At 42.3% G+C, this 18,857-nt stretch overlaps 1 protein-coding gene across 1 annotated transcript in view; it reads left to right on the top strand.

The window, feature by feature from the left end:
• The first annotated feature begins 212 nt into the window (after nucleotides 1-212).
• cps1 (carbamoyl-phosphate synthase 1, mitochondrial) overlaps nucleotides 213-18,857 on the top strand; it is a 90,808-nt gene continuing 72,163 nt past the window's right edge. The window contains exons 1-7 of the mRNA XM_020457714.2: nucleotides 213-489; nucleotides 9,636-9,745; nucleotides 9,970-10,114; nucleotides 11,111-11,200; nucleotides 11,922-11,978; nucleotides 12,180-12,272; nucleotides 12,379-12,468. Coding sequence (XP_020313303.2) covers nucleotides 373-489; nucleotides 9,636-9,745; nucleotides 9,970-10,114; nucleotides 11,111-11,200; nucleotides 11,922-11,978; nucleotides 12,180-12,272; nucleotides 12,379-12,468 — 702 coding nt within the window. The 5' untranslated portion in view covers nucleotides 213-372. The remainder of the gene's footprint in view (nucleotides 490-9,635; nucleotides 9,746-9,969; nucleotides 10,115-11,110; nucleotides 11,201-11,921; nucleotides 11,979-12,179; nucleotides 12,273-12,378; nucleotides 12,469-18,857) is intronic.

Here is an 18,857-nt window from a genome sequence, read left to right as displayed (position 1 = left end):
TATTCTGTGACTGTGACATATGCATCATGCAAAGCAAGCATGGTTGGTTCAACGCTAATAGCGCAATTTTTTTTACATGGTTTCAGCCACCATGTTCACCGATTCGCAGCCAATCAAAATGTTGAGCGGAAAGAAACGCGCAGAAGAAAACAACGTGGCAGCCAATTGCAGCCAACCCACGTTGATCGGCTGGAATCTGTCTGGAATCCTTTGGATGAGACACGCGGGCTGCTTGAGCCCAAATTCATTCATTTCAGTGGACCGCTCTTTCTCAATAGAAGAACTTTGACAACAACACATTCTGCACGGATTCATTTTTCCCTTGTAGGACAACATCTAACAGAGTCAGAATAAGTGAATTAAAGACGGAATATGACAAAAATATTGACAGCCTGCAACGTCGTCAAATCACTGAGGCAAGGATGGCTCGCAGCCAGAAGAAGCAGCAACCCTGCTTGTTTGAGGTCTGCTAGGCTCTTCAGTGTTAAGGTAATACATTCGCCAGCTAGCTAACTAGCTATATTGCTTTTCTTTAATTCTAAAACGTGTTAATTGAGCAGTAAACAACTTACTTTTACCAGCTTGCAATAGTTTGCGAAAGTTTTGTCATTGACCATGAATTATAGCTAGCTAGGAATAAGCTAACGTAAGTTGTCATTCATTGTCAATAATAGCTCAAACCAATTTATTGTGGAGGTAACTAACGTTAGTTAGCTAGCTAACTATCCCACTAATAAAGCATGCTCGAACTTGCTTCAGTCAGCTAAATGCAGTTGACAACAGGTCAACGTTCTTTTGCATTTGGAGAAGAAACACATGTCATGGAAACAGTCGTGTTCTTGAGTTGCAGTGGGGCCAATAAAATGAATGGATGCATATGGTGGCCAATCCCCGTGTGGTGTTGCGTCATGTTGATTTACTAGTTTGGGGTGCAGTTTGGCAAATCTGGCTAAGCAAAGATATTTCTCAACATTGCATGATTACTCAATGCAATATATTTCAATCAACTTTATTAGTTATATTGGCATAACATTAAATGCCATTTTGTGATTTTTATAAATATGTGTAGGATACGTTATTGGGCTTTAACACCACACGGTCACACACACGCACACACACACACACACACACACACACACACACACACACACACACACACACACACACACACACACACACACACACACACACACTCGGTGGATAATCCTAGGCTAGGCCATGAAAAATAGAACAAGAGAATAGTCTACCTCAGCATTCACTACTGACCAGGAGAATATGGCCCCTCATTGAGTGGGTCAGGGGCTGGTGGTAGATAGCTACCTCTAGTTTCCTTTGTTATCGGTGAATTAGGCTAAGCCTTCTCTCATACCGATTTAAGATAGCATGTTACTGTCTATCTAAACAGAAATGTTCCTTGCATCATAAAACACCTCATACAAACAGTAAGGATTACCTACAGTGCATTTGGAAAGTATTCAGACCGCTTAACCTTTTCTACATTTTGTTACGTTACAGCCTTATTCTAAAATTGATTACATTATTTTTTTCCCCTCATCAATCTACACACAAGCTATTCCATAAAGACAAAGAAAAAATTGTTTTTTAGAATTGTTAGATTAAAAAAAATCATTTGCTATGAGACTTGAAATTGAGCACAGGTCCATCCTGTTTCCATTGATCATCCTTGAAATGTTTCTACAACTTGATTGGAGTCCACCTGTGGTAAATTCAATTGATTGGCCATGATATGGAAAGGCACACACCTGTCTATGTAAGGTCTCACGGTTGACAGTGCATGACAGAGCAAAAACCACAAGGTCAAAGAAGGTCAAAGAAATTGACCATAGAGCTCCAAGACAGGATTGTATCGAGGCACAGCTCTGGGGAAGGGTACCAAAAAATGTCTGCAGCATTGAAGGTGCCCAAGAACACAGTGGCCTCCGTCATTCTTAAATGGGAAAATGTTTGAAACCACCAAGACTCTTCCTAGAGCTGGCCGCCCCTGGCCAAATTGAGCAATCGGGGAGGTGACCAAGAACCATCGGGTTCACTCTGACAGAGCTACAGAGTTCCTCTGTGGAGATGGGAGAACCTTCCAGAAGGACAACCATCTCTGCAGCACCAATCAGACCTTTATGGAAGCCACTCCTCAGCAAAAGGCACAACAGGCCGCTTGGAGTTTGCCAAAAGGCACCTAACTGACTCTGACCATGAGAAACAAGATTCTCTGGTCTGATGAAACCAAGATTTGGCCTGAATGCCAAGCATCACATCTGGAGGAAACCTGGCACCATCCCTACGGTGAAGCATGGTGGTGGCAACATCATGCCTGGTAGATGTTTTTCATCTGCAGGGAATGGGAGACTTGTCAGGATCAAGGGAAAGATGAACGGAGCAAAGTACAGAGAGATCCTTGATGAAAACCTGCTCCAGAGCGCTCAGGACTTCAGACTGGGGCGAGGTTCACCTTCCAACAGGACAAAGACCCTAAGCACACAGTCAAGACAACGCAGGAGTGGCTTCGGGGACAAGCCTCTGAATGTTCTTGAGTGACCTAGCCATAGCCCGGACTTAAACCCTATCGAACATCTCTGGTGAGACCTGAAAATAGCTGTACAGCTACACTCCCCATCCAATGTGACAGAGCTTGAGAGTATCTGCAGAGAAGTATGGGAGAAACTCTCCAAATACAGGTGTGCCAAGCTTGTAGCGTCATACCCAAGAAGACTCGAGGCTGTAATCGCTGCCAAAGGTGCTTCAACAAAGTACTGAGTAAAGGTTCTGAATAAGGGATGCACACTATATCAGTGAACATATCAGAATCGGCCGATATTAGCTAAAAATGCCGACATTGGTATCAGGCCGATGTCTAGTCTGATGCCTAGTCTGATGCCAAAGCATACCTATTTGACGCCACGTAAAAAGTTTCACTACACATGCAACACAGCGTTCCTAACCTAGCCCACAATGTCTGCTGTGTGGATGAGCAGTTAACAAGTTGAGCAGTCATTTGAAAGAGTAAGAACATTTCAGCCAGACAACTCAAAAGGCGAAATTCATTAACACCAAGATAATGGAATTCATTGCATGATGTTGGCATTCGTAACTGGTCTAGCACCGGTACACTACCAAGTGCGCTATTTTTCAGATGTTGCCCTACCGGAGTTACACAGTAATGGCATCGCTGCTATTACCTTCACGACATACTATGGAATGCTGTTTGGGTCTTTGCCAACAAGTCTGCCAACACCGGCCATGAGCGACGTGTTTACAATACCGCACTGGTAATAAAGCATTATTTGTTCAACCGCAACTGCTGTGGTAGCTAGCTAGCTTTAGTTTGGTACACAACTAGCACCAATACAACCAGCCTGCAATCCACCAGGAGACTGCGTGGCAGGCTGACCACCTGTTACGCGAGTGCAGTATCAAAAGGACCTGTGGCTGCAAGGAGCCAAGGTAAGTTGCTAGCTAACATTAAACTTATCTCATAAAAAACAATCTTAACATTTTTTTTATTTTTTTTATTTATCCGATATTTTACCAGGTAAGTTGACTGAGAACACGTTCTCATTTGCAGCAACGACCTGGGGAATAGTTACAGGGGAGAGGAGGGGGATTAATGAGCCAATTGTAAACATAATCATTAGTTAACTACACATGGTTGAAATTACTAGGTTAACTTCTGTTCTGAGCAAGGAACTTAAATGTTAGCTTTTTTACATGGCACATATTGGACTTGTACTTTCTTCTCCAACACTGTGTTTTTGCATTATTTTAAACCAAATTTAACATGTTTCATTGTTTATTTAATATTGATTTTATTTATGTATTATATTAAGTTAAAATAAATGTGTGCATTGTTCATTCAGTATTGTCGTGTACATATAAACATCGGCCGATTTTTAATCGGTATCGTCTTTTTTTTTGGGTCCTTCAATAATCGGTATCGGCGTTGAAAAATCATAATCGGTCGACCTCTAATCTGGACTATTTACATTGATTTTACACTGCTGCTACTCCCGCACATTGACATGTGTACCGGTACCACCTGTATAAAGCCTCGTTAATGTTAGTTTTTATTAATAAAATAAAAAAAGTTTTCTTAACTCTTTCTATAACTGCGTTGTTGGTTCCACAATTCCTGACACTTAATCAGAGTAAAAATTCCCTGTCTTAGGTCAGTTAGGATCACAACTTTATTTTAAGAATGTGAAATGTCAGAATAATAGTAGAGTGATTTATTTCAGCTTTTATTTCTTTCATCACATTCCCAGTGGGTCAGTGGGTCACCCAATTAGTATTTGGTAGCATTGCCTTTAAATTGTATAACTTGGGTCAAACATTTCGGGTAGCCTTCCACAATCTTCCCACAATAAGTTGGGTGAATTTTGGGCCATTCCTCCTGACAGAGCTGGTGTAACTGAGTCAGGTTTGTAGGCCGTCTTGCTCGCACACGCTTTTTCAGTTCTGCCCACACATTTTCTATGGGATTGAGGTCAGGGCTTTGAGATGGCCATTCCAATACCTTGACTCTGTCTCTAAGCCATTTTGCCACAACTTTGGAAGTATGCTTGGGGTCATTGTCCATTTGGAAGTCCCTTTTGGGACCAAGGTTTAACTTGATGTTTAACTGATGTCTTGAGATGTTGCTTCAATATATCCACATAATTTTCCTCCATGTTGCCATCTATTTTGTGAAGTGCACCAGTCCCTCCTGCAGCAAAGCACCCCCACAACATGATGCTGCCACCCCCGTGCTTTACGGTTGGGATGGTGTTCTTCGGCTTGCAAGCCTCCCCCTTTTTCCTGCAAACATAACGATGGTCATTATGGCCAAACAGTTCTATTTTTGTTTCATCAGACCAGAGGACATTTCTCCAAAAAGTACAATCTTTGTCCCCATGTGCAGTTGCAAACTGTAGTCTGGCTTTTTTATGGTGGTTTTGGAGCAGTGGCTTCATCCTTGCTGAGTGGCCTTTCAGGTTATGTCGATATAGGACTTGTTTTACTGTGGATATAGATTATTTTGTACCTGTTTCCTCCAGCGTCTTCACAAGGTCCTTTTGCTGTTGTTCTGGGATTGATTTGCACTTTTCGAAGTACGTTCATCTCTAGGAGACAGAACGGGTCTCCTTCCTGAGCGGTATGATGGCTGCGTGGTCCCATTGTGTTTATACCTGTGTACTATTGTTTGTACAGATGAATGTGGTACCTTCATGCATTAAAAAATTGCTCCCAAGGATGAACCAGACTTATGGAGGTCTACAATTATTTTTCTGAGGTCTTGGCTGATTTCTTTAGATTTTCCCATGATGTCAAGCAAAGAGGCACTGAGTTTGAAGGTAGGCCTTGAAATACATCCACAGGTACACCTCCAATTGACTCAAATGATGTCAATTAGCCTATCAGAAGCTTCTAAAGCCATGACATCATTTTCAGGAATTTTCCAAGCTGTTTAAAGGCACAGTCAACTTAGTGTATGTAAACTTCTGACCCACTGGAATTGTGAAAATGTGAGTTATAAGTGAAATAATCTGTCTGTAAACAATTGTTCGAAAAAATTACTTGTGTCATGCACAAAACAGATGTCCTAACCAACTTGCCAAAACTATAGTTTATCAAGAAATTTGTGGAGTGGTTGAAAAATGAGTTTTAAGGACTCCAACCTAATTGTATGTAAACTTCCGACTTCAACTGTAAATACTTATATAAACGACTTAACGTTAGTAAATTACTGTAAAGTAACAATATTAATATAAAAAAATCAATATAACAACTAACAACAGTTCTAACATAATTTCACCTCTGTCCTCACTCCATCATACACACTGAGTGTACATGAACCCCTGCTCTTTCCATTAAATATGCAATAACGTTATGTTGGATTACATGGAAATGATATCCATATTTGTGAGCCCATTTCTGTGGCACCATCTTAATACATTGTATTGCATGAACAAAACAACAACAAAAAACACATTTAATTGTATTATGACAGGAGATGTCTGGGAAGGGAAAGGCCCAACGAGCCCAAGAAACCGCACTGCTACACCCTTGAACAGCTACAGGTTCCTTACGGAGAGGTGAGGGCAGGGAGCAGCCTGAGGGAGGTGCCTCCTGTCAGTACATGTTTACAGGGTAGCCAATTGTCCAAAAACATTCCACATAGTTCCACCACTATTGCAGTTGGGTAAACATGCCTTTTGGAAGTTCAGTTCCTTTTCTTCACCTGTGCACAATCAAGAGCAGAAAGAGAGGCACGCAGGAATGTGGCATCTCAATTTGGGTTTGAGCATAACATTTGCAAACAAGTTTATTAGATAGCACCCTTTAAGATTTTGGGACATGCGTTATTGAGATTTCACAATTATTGAACACACAGCTCTCGTGAATAGGTTGGCACAGCAAAGATATTTCAAAAAGTTAACACAGCAAACGTGAGAGCAAAAAATAAAATCACTTTGTCAGCAGGTGACAGGTTTGCTTGTTTAAATGCAGATCAGAGGATATTCTTTTTAAGATTCTGCACATCAGTCTTATGCAATTCATTATTTATTGATTCAGTGTTTGTGTAATTGATGACCACATTGCTATTAGCACACAACTCATGACAAATTATTAATATTAATATTTAACTGCCTTGTTCAGGGGCAGAACGACAGATTTTTACCTTGTCAGCTCTGGGATTTGATCTTGCAACCTTTTTGGTTACTAGTCCATCGCTCCAACCACTAGGCTACCTGCCACCCCTGAACAAGGCGATAATGGAATATTAGCCATAATAATATTAATACTAATATAAGTCATGAATAATGAAGGTTTGTGCACCGTTTTATGGTTAAGCATGTTTTTAATCTGGGAGAGAAGCACCACCCCTGGTGGAAAGATGCTGTTCGGCACACAATGAGCGTCAGAGGCGTCAGTTTTTTTCATATTTCCTCGGTTTACACCCCAGATTTTGATGTCAACACAGTCGCTACAGTCCCATTAGTTTTCATTGCAAGCCTTGTTTTGAATGCCGCGGTCACGAGGTCGATAATTGCTAAAAATGCCAACATCGGTGTCGGCCGATGTCTAGTTTAACGCCGGCGTGCAAAACCCATGACAAAGCTGATGTGCAGACCTACATAATGTAGGTAGATGATGTATTGACGCCACAAAAAATACAGCACTACACAGAACCAAAGCAGAAAAATTGTAAGCGCACACTTCCAACAAACAAGTTCAAGTTGAGCAGTCATTTGAAAGAGTAAGAATTTCAGTGAGACAACTCATAGGTGAAATCCATTAATGCCAAGATAATGGAATTAATTGCCCTTTACAATCAACCGTTCTCTGTCGTGGATGATGTTGGCTTTTGCCATATGGTCGAGCACCGGTACACACTACCAAGTAATCACTATTTTTCAGATGTTGCCCTACTGGAGTTACACAGTAATGTTGAAACACATCCATGAGCTACTTGCTATGGGCGTCACTGCTATTAGCTTCACGACTGACATTTGGACCAGCAATGTCAGCCACATGTGGGTCGAGGATTTCGTACTGAGGAAAGCCGTATTGCATGCTCAAGAATGTACTGGTTCTCATACCACTGCTGCAATTTCAATGACATTTGAGAACATGTTTGAAACTTGGAAACATGAACACATCCCTAGCCCCATTCGAACAACTGACTCGAGAAATAAGCTAATCAAGTACATCTGCAGAAGACGTGATACCCTCTGTCATGTAATTAAAATGCATGCTCAACAAAACTGCCGACACAGACCGTGGGGTTAAAACGTACAAAAGTACTCGAGGCTGTGAACAAGCGATTCGTTGTCATTTGAGCCTCTTTACTGTGTCGCCACCATGCTCGATGCTAGGTACAAGGACCACTACTACTTTAACAGGCAAGTCTCTCTTTACTGTGTCTCCACCATGCTCGACGCTAGGTACAAGGGCCGCTACTTCTTTAACAGGCAGTCTCTCTTTACTGTGTCGCCACCATGCTCGATGCTAGGCACAAGGACCACTACTTCTTTAACAGGCAAGTCTCTCTTTACTGTGTCGCCACCATGCTCGATGCTAGGTACAAGGACCACTACTACTTTAACAGGCAAGTCTCTCTTTACTGTGTCGCCACCATGCTCGATGCTAGGTACAAGGACCACTACTTCTTTAACAGGCAAGTCTCTCTTTACTGTGTCGCCACCATGCTCGATGCTAGGTACAAGGGCCGCTACTTCTTTAACAGGCAGTCTCTCTTTACTGTGTCGCCACCATGCTCGATGCTAGGTACAAGGGCCGCTACTTCTTTAACAGGCAAGTCTCTCTTTACTGTGTCGCCACCATGCTCGATGCTAGGTACAAGGACCACTACTTCTTTAACAGGCAAGTCTCTCTTTACTGTGTCGCCACCATGCTCGATGCTAGGTACAAGGACCGCTACTTCGATGCAGATAAGTAACCGGGTTTACGTGAAATGTTAGACACAGCTGGACAAGATGGAAATGGACACAGTGACAGTGCACACCAAGGACAGACAGCTGTAGCTTCACTGCTTGACATGTATGATGAAATCCTGGTTGAGAATGAAATGACTGAACAAATGAACAACGAAACAGCACAGCAAGTAAGTGAAAGAAATAGGTTTTGATGATGTTTTACTGATAATGGGGACATAAGTAAATGCAAACAAAATAACTTTTTGGTCAGTGTGGCGCGTGTGTGTGTGTGTGTTACCTTTTTATTTAACTAGGCAAGTCAATTAAGAAGAAATTCTTATTTACAATGACGGCCTACTCTGGCCAAACCCGGAGGACGCTTGGCCAATTGTGTGCCGCTCTATGGGACTCCCAATCATGGCTGGATGTGATACAGCCTGGATTCGAACCAGGGACTGTAGTGACGCCTCTTGCACTGAGATGTGGTGCCTTAGACTGCTGCGTCCGTGTGTGTGTGTTTAACTATATAACTATTAGAATGCTTAAAGGCCACAAAATTGTTTATATCAGGTATGTTTTGTTTTTATGCCAAGGAAAATATCGGGTATCGGCCAAAAATGTAATATCGGTGCATCTCTAGTACTGTTAGGTACCAGTAACATAACACAATTTGGAAAGAGTCAAGGGGTCTGAATACTTTCTGAATGCACTGTGTAGCCTGGCTCAGTGGCCTTGTGATTAAAGTGCCCACCCTAAGGTTGGGAGTTTGATCTGATGCGTCTCTGCTTGAGACTCAGCATTAAAGAGATAGACGGGAGGTAAGGCCCTGCGATAACTACTGTCCTGTCCAAGGGTGTACTTGTACATAGGCTCCTGTTCCTATGAGCTGTTCCAGCTAGCACAAACCAAGGCTTGTGCAAGGCTGGCTACTTTTTTACTATAGCCTGTCCTGGTTCTATTGAATTATTAACAAAGGGTCATTGTAATATAAAAAGGTGCCACTGCCATATAATAGGTCTGTGAATGTATCATAGTCGTTTTTCCACCACGTTCTTGTATTTACTCAGTAGCCCAGTTACCAGTCCAACTCTTGGATGTGTTCTGTACTGTGTAGGCTAACGTGAAGATTAATATACCAACGGTTTCTTCTTTTTCTTCATCCTTGTCTTTCTCCTGCTCCTCCTCCTTCACCTCCTCTCCCAGGCCCAGATAGCCCACCTGGTCCTGGAGGATGGTACCCGGATGAAGGGCTTCTCCTTTGGGGATGAACGATCTGCTGCTGGGGAGCTGGTCTTCAACACTGGCCTGGTGGGGTAAGAGATCCGTCTTGTCTAAATCACCATTAACAGTCAGTCATCATCATTGCTAAAGTGCATAGATCACAGTATGTTTACATTGTGGGGAGACAGTTTTGTCCTAACCAGGGGACAGATAAGGAGTTTTTCCAACTCCTATTTTCACTTTCATACCAAACATGACAACAACCAGCACAAATAGGTTACCTATGTATATCTATAATAACTACACATTTCTGAAGGTATCCAGAGGCTTTGACTGACCCCAGCTACAGAGGTCAAATCCTGACCCTGACCTACCCCATAGTGGGGAACTACGGCGTTCCAAACACTCAGGAGCTGGATGAGCTGGGCCTGAGGAGGAACATTGAGTCAGACCGTATACAGGTGGGTCTGTTATGTTATCGTGTATGTGTGTGTGTGTGTGTGTGTGTGTGTGTGTGTGTGTGTGTGTGTGTGTGTGAGCATGTCTGTGTTAGTGATGTGTGGGTTGACTCATAACCCGCAGTCCCAGTGGGTATATCCGCGGGTGGATGGGTTTAGGGTCATGAAATATTGTGTGTATGAAGGGCAGGTGGGTAGCAGGCAGGTTCAATAAAGAGAAAAAAATCAATTTCAATTTTCGCCTCTCCCGAGTCCGTACGGGAGTTGCAGCGATGGGACAAGATTGTAACTATCAATTGGACATCACAAAATTGGGGAGATAAAGGGGTACAAAATTAAACAAAAATTTATTAATTAATGTATTATTCTGGGGCCTCCTGAGTGGCGCAGTGGTCTAAGGCGCTGCATTGCATTGCAGTGATGATGCGCCACTACAGCCGGGAGCACCACAATTGGCCCAGCGTTGTCTGGGTTAGGGGAGAGTTTGGGGGATTTCATTGGCTCATCTCGCTCTAGTGACTCCTTGTCGGGCCGACCGCCTGCAAGCCGATACATTGGTTTGGCTCGCTTCCGGGTTAAGCAAGCCGTGTGTTAAGAAGCAGCGAGGCTTGGCGAAAATGCACGCCAAATGCTTTTGGGAATTTGGGCAGAAAAAGTTCACGTTGATCCACTGAGGCAAAAAGGATAAGGTCAGAGTTTAATTCAATAAGAGAAAAGCTGCGAAATGGAGAGTTGAAATTAAATAGGAGGGCCAGAATAGTATAGTTTCCCAAATAGTCATGTTTGGGAAAGATGTGGTAAAAGAGCAGTGTTATGTTATGCTATATTTTAAAGTTGACTGTTCCTTTGCTTCGCTGTTAGTCAAGTAAATATTTTAGGGTATTTAAAGTGCATATTACAAGGTCTCTTTACAGAGGAAATAAATAATAGCTTTATTTGGTTGATATCTCAAGTGTTTGTGTTGTGACTCATGTTGGGTTTGTGTTGTGATCTCTGTAGGTATCTGGACTCTTGGTGCAGGATTACAGTCATGAGTACAGTCACTGGAACTCTGTCAAGTCCCTGGGACAGTGGCTACAGGAGGAGAAGGTAGTAGAGACAGCATTACAGTCCCCAGCTGTACAGTGTTTCCTCCAACACATTGGCACGGCTGGATTCCGGGTTAAGCGAGCAGTGTGTCAAGAAGCAGTGTGGCTTGGCGAGTTTGTGTTTCAGAGGACGCATGGCTTTCAATTTTCGCCTCTCCCGAGTCCGTACGGGAGTTGCAGCGATGGGACAAGATTGTAACTATCAATTGGATATCACAAAATTGGGGAGATAAAGGGGTACAAAATGAAACAAAAATGTATTAATTAATGTATTATTCTGGGGCCTCCTGAGTGGCGCAGTGGTCTAAGGCGCTGCATTGCATTGCAGTGATGAAGCGCCACTACAGCCGGGAGCACCACAATTGGCCTAGCGCTGTCTGGGTTAGGGGAGAGTTTGGGGGATTTCATTGGCTTCATCGCCTTCTAACATAGTCAACATAACATAAGTCCCCAGCGTTACAGTTCTCATTAGTGGTGGGTCCGCCCTCAAAAAGGAGATTTTATTTTTGTTAATTGAGAAATAAAATCACTTTTTTTGAGTGCAGACCCACTACTAATGAATTTGATGTTTTACTTTTGGCTAATGCACCAGTTCTGATTTACAGTGGTTTAAAGAACCTTTTGAAAACATGGCACTTCAACTCATTTTCTAACAGCATAAGTCTTACTGCAATTTTAATGTTGTCAAATGGCAATTAGTATTTTCCCATATTGTTTGAAAGGTCCCTGCATTGTTTGGAGTGGATACTAGGATGCTGACCAAGATCATCAGAGACAAGGTAAGTGTTTTTACTGTAAGCCTTGTCAAAGCCAGAATGGCCTATAGGGCAGGAGCCTGAGGCAGCTTGATGTACAAGTACACTCCCTGGACAGGAAGCTAGTCTTGTTACTGCTTTACTCTTATTGTGTTTAAAGAAACGTGACTATTGAAGAAAAAAGCTGTTTTTGACAGAAAATGTGTCTCTTTATTTTGTGACCAGGGTACAGTGTTGGGGAAGATAGAGTTTGAGGGCCATCCAATAGAGATATCAGACCCTAACAAGCAGAACATTTTAGCAGAAGTCTCAACAAAGGTACGTTCTGACTGTATGCTGTTATTATGGATATGTTTCTGCTGCAAAACATATTCCCCCCTGTTGATGATGATGATATCCTTTCATTGTTCTTGTATGTTTCCAGGAGACCAGAGTGTTTGGGAAAGGTAACCCCATCAAAGTGGTGGCTGTTGACTGTGGCATCAAGCACAACATCATCAGGCTGCTTGTTAAGGTGAGAAAGGGAGACTAGAGGAGAAAGTTCACCATTGATCACTGACCTCATCTCTTCTGTCCGTAGATGATACAACTTAGACTACAGTAGGGCTGTCCCAACTAAAAAAAATCTTGGTTGACTGAAAGTGGTCTGTTCTTTCGGCCAATAGATTGCCTGCCAGTTATGGTTTTCATATGCACATTTTCATGAAACAGTTTCATATAATTTATAATAACTTCTCTATATCTCAATCATTGTCATGTGGTTAATCAAAATCAGATCAAAATCTAAATGAAAATGATACAAACCTAAAAAGTAGCTTGTATTGCCATTGGTAACTATGTAGCCTACATAATAAAAACATTGCAGTCTGCAGGTAGAAAATATCCTGATAAAAATAAATATCCTATAAATCACATTGGCTACACATGGTCTGTCTGCAACAAACTTCAAATGTTGTATCAATTAGCCACATTTCTTCAGCCTCCTGAGGTTGAAGAAACGATCAGCTCCTTTTGTTTAGTTGACGTTGAGTGAGAGTTTATTTTCCTGGCACCGCTCTCCCAGGGCCCTCTACCCCTCCCTGCAGGCTGTCTCGTCATTGTTGGTAGTCGGGCCTACTACTGTTGTGTCGTCTGCAAACTTGATGATTGAGTTGGAGGCGAACGTGGCCATGCAGTCATGGGTGAACAGGGAGTACAGGAGGTGACTGAGCACGCACCCTTGTGGGGCCCCTGAGTTGAGGATCAGCGAAGTGGAGGGGTTGTTTCCTACCTCCACCACCCTGGGGATGGCCTGTCAGGAAGTCCAGGACCCTGTTGCACAGGGCGGGGTTCAGACCCAGGGCCCCCAAGCTTAGTGATGAGCTCGGAGGGTACTATGGTATTGAATGCTGAGCTATAGTTAATGAACAGCATTCATATGTAGGTATTCCTCTTGTCCAGATGGGATAGGGCAGTGTGCAGTGCGATGACGATTGCATCGTTTGTGTATCTATTGGGGCAGTAAGCAAATTGAAGTGTGTCTAGGGTGTCAGGTAAGGTAGAGGTAATATGATCCTTAACTAGCCTCTCAAAGCACTTCATGATGACAGAAGTGAGTGCTACGGGACGATAGTCATTTAATTCAGTTACATTTGCTTTTTTGGGTACAGGAACAATGATGGACATCTTCAAGCAAGTAGGCACAGCAGACTGGGATAGGATGATACTTAATATTTGCTGGTCTACACATGCTCTGAGGACGCGGCTAGGGATGCCGTCTGGGCCGGCAGCCTTGCGAGGGTTAAGACGCTTAAATGTCTTACTCAAGTCGGCCATGGAGAAGGAGATCTCACAGTCCTTGGTAGTGGGCCGCGTCGGTGGCACTGTGCTATCCTCAAAGTGGGCGAAGAAGGTGTTTAGCTTGTCCGAAAGCAGTACGTTGGTGTCCGTGACATGGCTGGTTTTCCCTTTGTGGTCCGTGATTGTCTGTAGACCCTGCCACATACGTCTCGTGTCTGAGCCTTGAAATTGCGACTCCACTATTTCTCTGTACTCACGTTTGCCTGTTTGATTACTACACTGTTTGTATTCGGCCATATTTCCAACCACCTTGCCATAGTAATATGCGGGGGTTCGCGCTTTCAGTTTTGCAGGAATGGTGCCATCTATCCACGGTTTCTGGTTTGGGTAGGTTTTAATAGCGACCGTGGGTACAACATATATCCTATTGTCGTGTCTTTGACTGATTAAATTATATGACATGCTATTTTAGCAAATCAGTTACCTAGCATTTCATTGATTATGTGATTTAATTAAACCATGCAACAATTCAACCATTAATAACCTGGGGCACCACGGAAGCATTCATTTATATAGAGCGATTATCTCCCGAATCCACTCTCTTAAAGATCTGAAGATCTTTTATATCAATAGCAGTCAATTATTAATCGTCACCTCGATTGGTCTCATTCTGATTGAAGTACTTGGTTATCTGCACGAACCTTAGCTAATAAGTTGAATCAGCAATACACAAATTGGCTTAATTATTTATTTACTAAATACCTAACTAATCACACAGAATTACATATATATACACAGGATAGATCACACGTCGATTACTAATCGTGTCATGAAAAGCCCCTAGTGGGCTAACCCGATATGATGGCTGGTTACACAAAGGAAGGGGTTGAGTTTGAATGAAAGTACGGGTAACTTGGGACAAAAGGATTGAATCCCTATCGGACCTTGAGAAGCTATGCTACAGTAAATACAGAACCTTATGCATTCTAATAACCGTCCATTCGGAAAAAGAAAATGCAAGATATATTTATCTTTACTCTGAACTGCGCTTCGATAGATGGGTCGAAGATGGAAAATCGCCATTGTCCTTTGAATAATCTTTCTGGTGGTAGTGTTGTAGAGTGGATACGTTAAAGTACTGTGTCATTCATCGGAGATTGTCCTTTACTAGGCCACATACGTTTACAGCTGCAAACTCGCTGTCTAGGATGTATCACTTCTTTAGTGAATAATCGTTCAAAGTTCATACCATGAATAGAAGAATACAATTGAACAAAGCTGAATGAAATAGAAAGGATATTTTCTCCAAACGATTTTCTCCAGCTCATGCTGTATTCTGGCTGGTCTAGTTGAAATTCACCATTTCAACGTGGTGATCGTTGTCTCCACGTTGAAATTTGCCCTTTTAAACGTATGGACACCAGTCCTCACACGGTTGGGAACTAAATGTTAATTTCGTTAGGTTGTAGTTGTAATTAGCCCTTTTAAACATATGGACACCAGTCCTTACGTCATCGGGAACTGAGTTTGACTTCTGTCAACAAGCTTTTGTACTGGAGAAGAGAAGGGCGTGTTTTGTAGTTCTCAACCAATGTCTGTTCACTTGGTGAGCCACTGAGTGGGCCTATGTTTTACTATGAAACAATTATCTTATTTAGGAAAATAAAATTACATTTGATCTTTTCACAAATAGTTTCATATTTAAACATTTAAATTGCACAACAATTCGATGTGAATCTGATAACTATAATATGTAGACTTCCCAAGATACAATTTATGTCACCCTATCATCAGATATAATGTCCCAGACACTAACTGAGATCTGACATAATTTTCTTTAAGTACCAACGGACACTTTCAACTGGTTGAGAAAGGGAAATATTGTTCCATTCCCCAACCTTTTGATGTTACCATACTCACTCTATGTTAATAAAGGGCTTTCCAAGAGTCCATTCTGTAGAGTGGAGAGAAAAGGGGGAAAGGTATTTATGGGGCGGTCATAAACCTCACCCAAACAGGGCAATGTCATGACACTATACACTTCCTGGTGTACTCCGTCACCCTATCCATGTATTCGTCAATGTTATTCTCAGAGGCTTACCCAGAACATATCCCAGTCCGCGTGATCAAACAGTCTTGAAGCATGGATTCCGATTGGTCAGACCAGTGTTGAATAGATCTTAGCACGGGTATTTCCTGTTTGAGTTTCTGCCTATAGGAAGGGAGGAGCAAAATGGAGTCGTGATCAGGTTTGCAGAAGGGAGAGCAGGAGAAGGCCTTTTAGGCATTTCCAAAAGTTGAGTAGCAGCTGTCCAATGTTTTTCCAGAGTGAGTACTACAGTCATTGTGTTGGTAGAACTTCGGTAGCGTTTGCTCAAATTTTCTTTGTTAAAATCCCTAGCTACAATAAATGCGGCCCCAGGATATGTGGTTTCCAGTTTGTATGAAGTCCAGTGTAGTTCTTTGAGGGCCGTCGTCGTATCGGCTTGACAGGGAGAATACATGGCTGTGACTAACCAAAGATAATTATTCTGGGAGGTAATACGGTTGGCATTTGATTGTGGTATTCTAGGTCGGGTAAACAAAAGGACTTGAGTTTCTGTATGTTATCACAATCACACCATGAGTAGTTAATCATGAAACATACACCCCTGCCTTTCTTCTTCCCGGAGGGTTCTTTATTCCTGTCTGTGCAATGTACTGAGAACCCAGCTGGCTGTTTGGACGGGGACAGTATATCCTGAGAGAGCCATGTTTTTGTGAAAAAGAGTATGTTACAATCCCTGATGTCTCTGAAAGGAGATCCATCGCCCTGAGCTCGTCTACTTTATTATCCAGAGACTGAACATTAGCGAAAGAGCTGGAAAGATTTTTCAAATACATTGAGGAACTATTGTAATTCTCATTGGATGCTCAAATTTGTGCACCTAAATTTGCGCCAGGCCAGGTAGCCTATAGGTCTACTTCTATGCGAGTGCGTCCTGACTCAATATTGACAGGAGCGCTCCAAACAAAAGACAATGACTAAATTGACAAAACTTGTAAATGGAATGAAATAAACCAAATGTAATGAACACGAGGGGAGACATAGAGCTGGTTTCAAGCACAGGGCGCAGCAGGTGTTTATTGCAAAGGACCACAGGAGGAGGCAAGTCCAAAAAGGAAACAGTACAGGCAGGGAAAAGGCTAGTAACGTAGTCCGGGAGATCAGGCAATAGCTAGATAACAGGAAATCTGATAGGCTAAAGTACAGGCCGGGAATAAGCAAAAGGCGTCGTTAGTTTTTGCCTGCCTCACTATCATACACGGGAGGTTTCAATTACGGGAAAAACAGAGCTCCGAATAGAAGTGTGTCACAAAACAAACAATACCTCACGGTGATGGGTTGCAAAGAACTGAACTAAATAGTGTGTGATAGTGACATACGGGTGTGTGAACAGGTGATTTGAATTCAGGTGTTTGGGATCTGGAGTGTGAGCTGCGTTCAGGGATCTAGGTGTTTGAGAGTGTGAGCTGGAAGCAGACCTTACACCAAAACTTGTTTCTCACAAGTGTAGCATAGGTTGTGCAACCTGCAAACAATGTGTCCACAATGAGAACGGAAAGACTGGAAAAATTATGTTGAATGCATTAAAATAAATTACCATAGCCAAAGTAATATGTTGTAGATTAATTCCAAATGGTAAATGTACTACTGGAATTGATATACCACAACAATTCACTCAATGAAGTTATGAAACAATGAATGTGCACAAATTACCTGGAGAAAGCGCATTCTGGAGAGAGAACTGCATTCTGCATCTGGGCGCATGTCAATCCGACGTCTGCATTGGCCATGCAGCATTTACTGTGATAGTCAGGGCATTCATACTTCTTGCGCGTTGCAGAGCAGTGCAGCGCTATTGTTAAGTACGTGAGTTTGTGGTTATACAGGATGCACCGCCCCCACCTACTGTCAACCAATCATGTCAATCTGGAGCTATACAGAGCCCTCCGCATAAAAAAATGTGGCGATGCGGTACGGAGCTCGATACGGCCTCTGCATGCCCCTGGAGGCTCTTTAATTGCGTCTCTGGTCTATGGAGCCTCTGACCACATTTTCGGATAAATAAAGTCTAGGCCTCCGCAATGGATTAGTTCACTGAGATGGGCGCAAATAAATATATATACTACCGTTCAAAAGTTTGGGGTCACTTAGAAATGTCCTTGTTTTTGAAAGAAAAGCACATTTTTGTCCATTAAAATAACATCAAATTGATCAGAAATACAGAATAGACATTGTTAATGTTGTAAATTACTTTTGTAGCTGGAAACGGCAGATTGTTTATGGAATATCTACATAGGCTTAGAGGCCCATTATCAGCAACCATCACTCCTGTGTTCCAATGGCATGCTTTGTTAGCTAATCCATGTTCATAATTTTAAAAGGCTAATTGATCATTAGAAAACCCTTTTGCAATTATGTTAGCACAGCTGAAAACTGCTGTGCTCATTAAAGAAGCAATAAAACTGGCCTTCTTTAGACTAATCGAGTATCTGGAGCATCAGCATTTGTGGGTTCAATTACAGGCTCAAAATTGCCAGAAACAAATAACTTTCTTCTGAAACTCGTCAGTCTGTTCTTGTTCTGAGAAAGGAAGGCTATTCTAGAGAAATGAGAAATTGCCAAGAAACTGAAGATCTCATACAATGCTGTGTACTACTCCCTTCACAGAACAGTGCAAACTGTCTCAAACAAGAATAGAAAGAGGAGTGGGAGACCCCGGTGCACAATTGAGCAAGAGGACAAGTACATTAGTGTCAAGTTTGAGAAACAGACAAGTCCTCAACAAGTCTCAACGTCGACTAATTGGGGTCAGCCCTAGACTACATACAGTGCCTTGCGAAAGTATTCGTCCCCCTTGAACTTTGCGACCTTTTGCCACATTTCAGGCTTCAAACATAAAGATATAAAACTGTATTTTTTTGTGAAGAATCAACAACAAGTGGGACACAATCATGAAGTGGAACGACATTTATTGGATATTTCAAACATTTTTAACAAATCAAAAACTGAAAAATTGGGCGTGCAAAATGATTCAGCCCCCTTAAGTTAATACTTTGTAGCGCCACCTTTTGCTGCGA

The sequence above is a fragment of the Oncorhynchus kisutch genome, linkage group LG2, assembly GCF_002021735.2.
Source record: "Oncorhynchus kisutch isolate 150728-3 linkage group LG2, Okis_V2, whole genome shotgun sequence".
Classification (NCBI taxonomy): Eukaryota; Metazoa; Chordata; class Actinopteri; order Salmoniformes; family Salmonidae; genus Oncorhynchus; species Oncorhynchus kisutch.
The sequence above is the reverse complement of the archived record's forward strand: the minus strand, read 5'-3'. Positions and strand labels throughout refer to the sequence as shown.